At 41.1% G+C, this 8,184-nt stretch overlaps 1 protein-coding gene across 1 annotated transcript; it reads right to left on the reverse strand.

The window, feature by feature from the left end:
- Positions 1-216: 216 nt before the first annotated feature.
- Positions 217-6,873, reverse strand: LOC131723131 (tripartite motif-containing protein 16-like). Its single transcript, XM_059016587.1, has 6 exons — positions 6,169-6,873; positions 3,888-3,983; positions 3,492-3,725; positions 3,178-3,337; positions 2,246-2,311; positions 217-1,155 (listed from the first exon to the last, which is right to left on the reverse strand). The coding sequence occupies exons 1-6, from the start codon at positions 6,748-6,750 to the stop codon at positions 623-625; spliced, it is 1,671 nt and encodes a 556-aa protein (XP_058872570.1). The 5' UTR covers positions 6,751-6,873; the 3' UTR covers positions 217-622.
- Positions 6,874-8,184: the final 1,311 nt, after the last annotated feature.

The following is an 8,184-nucleotide window of genomic DNA, read 5'->3' on the forward strand; positions in this document are numbered from 1 at the left end:
TGCTTCCCTATGCTTTACCAGACCTCTATGTGCTTTACAATGCTTCCCTATGCTTTACCAGACCTCTATGTGCTTTACAATGCTTCCCTATGCTTTACCAGACCTCTCTGTGCTTTACAATGTTTCCCTATGCTTTACCAGACCTCTCTGTGCTTTACAATGCTTCCCTATGCTTTAATAAATAAATAAGAAAAAGTCACAGTTAATCAGATTTATTTTATGTTTTTTATTTTTTTATTTTATTAAATCACATTACTAAAATCTGAAAAAATAAACAGAACAAATATTTTATGGAAATCAAAGAACAAAAACACACACACAATAAAGCAAACTTAAGTTCACTTTTTTAAAAACTGTTACAGCACTGACTATTGGATGCCATTTTTTTAAATATATATAAAACATAACAATTCTTAAAAAATAAATTAAATACAGTTACTTCGTATGAAATCCATTCGTTGCTAAAAACAAATAATTCACCTCGTTTCGCTCTGCAGGTGGCGCCGTTTTACCCCCTAACTTTCATCCAAAGTTGTGTCAGATTGAACATTCCCTTCACCCGAGGAGTGGAGAGGACAGACAGGGAGTTCAATACAAAGGGTTTCTTACAACACAAAACAGTCTAGTTCAGCTGGCAGATTGTTACAGAGGAATTATAATAATGAAGCCAAAACCCAGGATAGAGCGGCTCAGTGAATGTGGTTTGGAATCTGTGCAGGAGGGTCATTGTGTCAGAGACGCCATAAAAGGACAGCGTGCCGGCATTAAAGTCCAGATACACTCCTATTCTGGGGGAGTGGGGGGCAGTTATTGCAGTTTCATTGTTATTGTGCAGGGCAGTGTAACTGGAGTCAGAGCAGTCCACACTCCAGGACTTGTCATTGAATCCAAGGACACAGGAACGATCCCCTCCTTTCCTGCTGATTCCTTTATATGTGACTCCTATAGAAGCCCCTCCCCCACTCCACTCAATCTCCCAGTAACAGCGAGTCCCAGACAAACCCTCTCTGCACAGCACTTGGTACCAGCTATCAAATCTCTCTGAGTGATCATCAGGATATCTCTGGGTCCCTCCCCATTTCACCTTTCTGTTCCCATCAGACAGACAGAGCTCTCTATACGCTGTGTTGGGGTCCAGTGTGAGCTGACAGGAATCTGATTGAAGAGAAGAGGACGGGTAGAGGAGAGACGGTTAGAAAAGTCAAACCACTGAGAAAATCAACAGTCATTGTCTGCTGCATCCTCACATCCTGTTTATGGAAGGTGTGTGTGTTGTTTTAATTATTTTTTAATACATTTTGACCACTTTTTTAAACTTTTAAATTGCATTCCCTGCCTCAAGATGGCTTCCCGCAGACCTCTCAGAACTACATTTCCCATCATCCTCCTGCTCACTGGTAATTCCATCTCAATTACATATGTGAGCAGGAGGATGATGGGAAATGTAGTTCTGAGACGCCCATGCAGTTACATGTGAAGCTATCTATAAGTATAAAAAAGTGGTCAAAATGTAAAAAAAATAAAAATAATTAAAACAATACACACACCTCATGTAAACAGCTGTAGCAACACATGGGAACATGCAACACAATAAAATATAAAGGACCTTATGAACCCTTTAAACCCTCTTGCTGTTTGATTGTTTTGTTCATTATAATTCCTCGATCTTATCAAACTTCTTCAATTGGAACTAATCAAATGCAGCTCTGCATACAATTACAGTTCACTTAATGTTCCTACAGGGCATGTGTTGCCATTTTCCCCACTCAGACCCCTTGCTTACTAAATATCTTCAATAGAATATCATCCACTCTTCAAATATCTGTCTAATACTTTAATGAGCAATCCATCCCACAAGTGCAGTGATCCTGCAATATACATTTACTACCAGCACAGGATGACTGGGAGGGATAGCTGTTCATTTTACCCCACAACTGGTTTCACATGCATTGTACATGTATTAAAAGATGGGATGATTATCTATTCAGGGATACCAAGATATTTAGGGAGAGAAAGGTCTGAGTGGAAAAACAGGCAACAAATGCCCCTCCCCCAGTCATTCTGCATGTATTCATCTGAACCAATACTTGTTGGAGAGGAGTGTAGATTAATGGCTTCACAATTACTAATAAATAACAATAATTGCTGCCCTTAAGCTCCACCCCTCCCTGTTCTGTAGTGTTAGCTCTTCTCACAATGGAGTGACACATCTTTCAATCAAATGTTTCAGTGCAAACAGACTTACATTTTAAAAACTCAGCTCTGTTCCTTGGCTCTGGAGCCTGCAGACTGTAAACTGCAACTTCATTCACTGGGTAGAAAAAAAGAGAGAGAAATAGAATTGAAACATGTGGATTAATACAGAACACACACAAGACTCCAAACAGCAATCTGAAAAGAAACAAGGCTTATTCACGGCATTTCAGGATGTAAAAATCCGTACTTCAAGATGTTCATGATTACAATGAATATGTATTCCTTCTGTATCGGTGCAGCAGCCAAAGTCAATGTGAACACGTCTGCCACTGCACTGGAGTCTTGTGTTCCTTCCTCTCCATCACATATCTTTGTCCAACAGTACGGTGTCCATATTAGGACACCCTTGTGCATCAAACATACAACAGTCATTGTCTGCTCCATCCTCACATCACTCCCTCCTCTGTGCTTCATCAGTCCATTCCATCCTCCATTCTCCCTCCTACCACCTCCCTGCTCCCTCCTGCATGCACCCTTCTCCCTGCTCCCTCCTCCCACTTATGTGCTCCCTCCTCCTTGCTCACTCTTTCATGCTCCCTCCTCCCTGCTGTCTCTTCCAGTCTTCATGCTCCCTTCTCTCTGCTCCCTCATCCCTGTTGCCTCCTTCCTGTCTCCTCCCTGATCTCTCCTTCATGCTCCCTCCTCTCTCTTCCACCCTCTCCTACATGCTCCCTGCTTAATTCTCTCTTCTCCGTCCATGCTCCCTCCTCCATGCTCCCTGCTCTGCCCTCCCTGCTCCCTCCTCCATGCTACCTCCTCACTCCTTCCTCCTCCCTGCTGCCTCCACCCTTCTCAATACTACATTATTTATATAGCCAGCAATCTGCAAGAGGTCTTTATTAATGTCTTGCAAGTCCTGTCCCTCCTCAAGCCATGGTCTATTTGAGAAATCTCTACCAAAGGAATCTATTTCACACCAACCTGTTTTGGTTATTTTGACTAATTCCCCCTTGCAGAAGTCCTCAATATGATCTTTAAGTTCAGATACAGCTTTCCTCACAGCCCCAAAAGAGATCTCTGTATTGACAGTAACGCTGGGTAAGTCTCCAGCTTCAGGAGGGGCACAGAGAGACTGGAAATTCTACAACAGGAAAGTGGAGAAAAGGAGTTTTCAGTGAAACAGAATGGGGTCCAAAACATTCCTGGGGAAAAGCAAGGATTCATTCAATTGGAGAGGTCTTTCTGAAACCGTCCCAGTTATGGACTTGAGATTTTCTAACAAGCAGTGATATTACCTGTAGAAAATGGATGTGATCCTCTGTCTCTGAAAGCTGTTTCAGCTCAGAGTTTCTCCTCCTTAGCTCAGCAATCTCCTGCTCCAGTTTCTTCATGCGTCCTTCAGCCTGATTCACTGCAGCCTTCTCGTTAGCTCCAATCAGCTCAATAACCTCAGTGTGGATCTTCTCAATGGATCGGATCAGCTCAGTAAAGATCTTCTCACTTTCCTTTATTTCTATGCATGCAGATCTCTGAGTGAAAGAACACAGTAGAGGAGACATGGTTAGAATTGATATGAAAAACACATCAGGCATAAACAGTAAACTTCTGTAGATGTGTTCCAGTCCATCTGTTAATAATAATAATAATAATAATAATAATAATAATAATACACCCCTCTTTTCAATACCCACTTTCAGTGACTCCACAGCCTGTTTCAGCTCTTCAATTTCTTTCAGTCTCTCCTGGATTCTCTGTTGTATTTCTGTCTGTGTCTCTCCCAGCTGCTTCTGTGTAGAAACACAGTGACACAGTGACATTTCTGACAGGGCATTGAGTGATATCCTGTCACACTCAATACAGACTATTTCAGAGCAGGCTGTGTTTTCACACCTCTCCCCCCTTTATATGAAGTTAGATTAACATAAGAACATAAGAACATAAGAAAGTTTCCAAACGAGAGGAGGCCATTCAGCCCATCTTGCTCGTTTGGTTGTTAGTAGCTTATTGATCCCAGAATCTCATCAAGCAGCTTCTTGAAGGATCCCAGAGTGTCAGCTTCAACAACATTACTGGGGAGTTGGTTCCAGACCCTCACAATTCTCTGTGTAACGATACACACATTATGCACACAGATACCCTAAGGGTCGAATGCACCAGCGTGGATTAACCACTAACCCAGATTAAATCAAGGATTATATTTGAATCATGTTGCACAAAACTTTAAACCAGGATTTATATGTAATCCTTGTTTAAAATGAATCCAAGGTTAAACATTTAAAAGATTAAATATAATGAAATTGCACCACTCATTTTAATCCATGTTTAAATGTGATAGCTGAATTAAATTGAAAACTTCCATGGAGGTGGTTTAAACTTGGACAAAGGCAGCAGTTTCAGACAACATGTGTGTATAGTAGTAAGATACAGCACCATCTAGTGCACAGCTGCCAGCAATACAAAAGGACACTTGATCCACAGTAGCTGTCCACTAGATGGTACTGTTTCATACTAGTAACAGTGAATGATGGCTGATCTAGCATGTGTTACATGTTTGTTTTGTGAAGCACCTAGGAAACTGAAGCAGCTTTCTCTTTAATGGATATTTAGGGCTTCTGATTTCCTGTTTTTAATCGATAAACACAGATAAAACAGCCCTGAAACAAAACAATGAAATCAGTGTAAAAAATGCCTAAATACACAAAATCCCCAGAAGAATGAGCCCGTGAGCAGAAGGACTTCACTGTGGAAGAGAGCAAAGGAAAGAGGGGACTAGTAGGGTGAGCGAAAGAAATTGTAGATTTTAATAAACAAAATCCTAAATAGGTTATTACATTTCGTTTTAAACTAACTTAAACATATCTGTTTTAATCATGTAAAAATGTGTTTTAACGCACCAAATTAAGCTATTTTTTCTGCCCGATTTATATTGTGTATCATGTAAATATTGTATTTTGTATATCATATTAATCTTGTATATTATTAATTTATATCATAGGAGACGCCCTTATCCATGGTGACTTACAATTGTTACAAGATATCACTTTATTTTTTACATACAATTAGCCATTTATACAGTTGGGTTTTGACTGGAGCAATCTAGGTAAAGTACCTTGCTCAAGGGTACAGCAGCAGTGTCCCCCACCTGGGACTGAACCCACGACCGTCCGGTCAAGAGTCCAGAGCCCTAAACACTACTCCATATCATATTAATCTTGTATATTTTATATCATATTAATCTTGATCTTTTTGCTTTTTTAAATTAGGTGATTGACTTTTCTGGGAATGTCATTTTTAAAAAGTTTAACCAATTAAACTATAATATCTTAAACAATGAAACTGATCTATGATTTTATTAAGTTGCAAGATACATATAAAAACACTAGGAATATAAATCATGCTAATTTTACACTACAAATTCCAATGCACCACAAAACAGCTGAACAAATCCTTCTTGCCCTGTGAGGCAGGGCGGAGGTCCTGCACGTGTAAATAGTGTGTTTTTGTTTGATTGTAAATAATATTTTTGCCAGTCAAGTGTGTGCTAGATATGGCAGGGCATATTCAAATCCAGGATTTTAATCCCACCCAAGTCTAGAGAGGAGGTGTCAGGGAGACTGTTCCTGGAGCGGGACCTCCTTTCTTGTTTGGTCATCTTTTATTTTCTAGTTGTTTTCGAGCAGTGTTTTGTTTTGAATGTTTTGTGTTTTGTATATCATAGAAAACCTCCTGTGTCTCTCCTGTCAATCAGCGATAGCCACACCCATAACACCCCTGTTACACCCTGAAATACATTGTAGCACATCATAGTTTAGATAGAGCAATTAAAAAACTAGGGCTCTTTAAATAGCTCTTAATATACAATTAAAATCTGATCTGATGTGAAACTGTATAACCTAGTAAACAGACATGTTAAATATCCCTGGGAATTCTTATCTTCTAGGATAGCTACAAGGAAATGGTTCAAACGCTTACCTGTTTCCCAGTCCTTTCTGCCTCAGCTGAGACTGTATCATGACTCTTGTGTTCCTTGACAATACACAACACACAAATACACGTCTGATCGGTTCTACAAAAGACCTCCAAAACCTTCTGGTGTTCAGCACAAAGCTTCTGCTCCAGATCTCCAATTGCAGTGATCAGCTTGTGCCTCTTGAAAGCAGCCCCCTCATAGTGAGGCTTGACGTGTGTTTCACAGTAAGAGGCCAGGCACGTCAAACAGGATTTCACAGCTTTGAACTTTCTCTCAGTGCAGAAATCACACGGCACATCTCCAGGTCCAGCATAACTGTGAGCAGGAGGAGGATTGAGTCCTGTCTTCTTTAATTTCTCCACAACTTCAGCCAGCATGGTGTTTCTGCCCAGAACAGGCCTCGGGGTAAAGGTCTCTCTGCACTGGGGGCAGCTGTAGACACCTGTATGATCAGTCTGATCCCAGCAGTTCTTAATACACCCCATACAGTAACTGTGTCCACATGGAATAGCGACTGGATCCTTCAATAGCTCCAGACACACTGAACAGCTAAACTGATCCTCTGACCACAAGTTTGAAGCCATTGTTGCTGCAGTGAGACAGAGAGACTGACGATTTCACAACAGAAACTTCACTGTGCTGATTTCCTGGAATTGTGTACAGCTCTGAGAGGCGGGGTTTGGGACTGAGGCCAGGTTTAGACAAGCAGGAGGAGCAGAAACTGCCGAATCAGTGTGAGAGGGGCGGAGAGGAGAGAGTTGTGAGTGGGACTGGAGTTTGAGAATGGCATTGTCACAGTAACCCTTCTATAGCTACAGTATGTATTTGACTGCACTAGACCTTCACTTCTATGTGGGTCTGAATTCTCAGAAGTTCACAAGGGAAGTGAGTTTGGTGGAGTTCGATCTTCGTGGGCTTTAATCCACATCTCAAAGTCCATTAGTCCTCAACCACAAACTTGTCTCTGAGCACCAACTGCTTTCTTCCCTCCAGTTCAGAGAAAGCTTGAGGCACGGAGTCTGAACTGCTCACCCCCCTAAGAGAACATGAAGGGTGGTCCATCCAGTCCAGGGGAGGCTGTATATTATGAGATCTAGACATGTTCTAGTGTTATCAGACAGGGTGTGTACGTTACTGACATACTCATTTATTACAGGGCTGATTTCATGTGTTAAAACCATTTTATACAGAACAGACACTCAAACAAAGCTTACAATCAAGGGACCGACTTTTCAAACCTGTGCACTATTTGTTTTATTCATTTCAGACAATGTCTTCCCTCTCATCAGAAGAACATCATTCTCTCAAGTCCCTTCTTGTTTTGCTGTTGCTCGTTTTGTTTTCCACACTTCTTTATTTCCACTCTCTTTGACTCAGGTGAAGCTCATTGATCCTGCAGCCCCCACACTGGTTTCCTCTCCCCGTTCACTTCCTTCCTTCCTGTGTTACAGGTAATAGGACCCCACCTCCTGACCCCCTTCATCAAACATTTCAAAGAGATTTCATTTCAATCAGCCATGCTGCTGTGTTTTCATGAACAGATACAATTGGTCATTTTGAAAACTCTCCTGATAGATAGATATTAATGAACACTCATGGGGACCACACTGAGGTTAAAGGTTTAAACGTCATCATGTTCTTTACATTTCTTACCTGATGAGGATTTTCTGTGGCTGTTTCTGATTAGATTTTATTCACCATGCTTACTAACTATTCCAGCAAAACACTGCTTCTGAAAAGACTCCTGGAGGCTGATTGGGGGGAAGCGTATGACTGTTGCACGGGCTGCAGTGCACAATGCTTACCCTGTGGACCTCAGAGCCCAGCGCACCACCAATATGCTTCCCCACCTCGTTTAAACACAATCAGCCTGGACAAGAGTTTTCAGAGGCAATTCTTGCTGGAATAGTTAGGAAGCATTTCAAATAAAGATCTAAGCAAAAATCACATTGAATCATTCAGCACACACATACTAGGATATTAAAAATCAGAAATGTAATATTAAGAATATATAGATG

Source organism: Acipenser ruthenus, chromosome 53 (genome assembly GCF_902713425.1).
Source record: "Acipenser ruthenus chromosome 53, fAciRut3.2 maternal haplotype, whole genome shotgun sequence".
Classification (NCBI taxonomy): domain Eukaryota; kingdom Metazoa; phylum Chordata; class Actinopteri; order Acipenseriformes; family Acipenseridae; genus Acipenser; species Acipenser ruthenus.

Excerpts from the sequence above, each read along its gene's own strand:
- LOC131723131 (XM_059016587.1), bottom strand. The coding sequence starts at position 6,750 with ATGGCTTCAAACTTGTGGTCAGAGGATCAGTTTAGCTGTTCAGTGTGT. Across the intron at positions 3,726-3,887 it reads AGGCTGTGGAGTCACTGAAA|AGATCTGCATGCATAGAAAT; the intron begins GTGGGTATTGAA and ends TCTTTCACTCAG. Across the intron at positions 1,156-2,245 it reads CAGAGCTGAGTTTTTAAAAT|ATTCCTGTCAGCTCACACTG; the intron begins GTAAGTCTGTTT and ends CTCTTCAATCAG.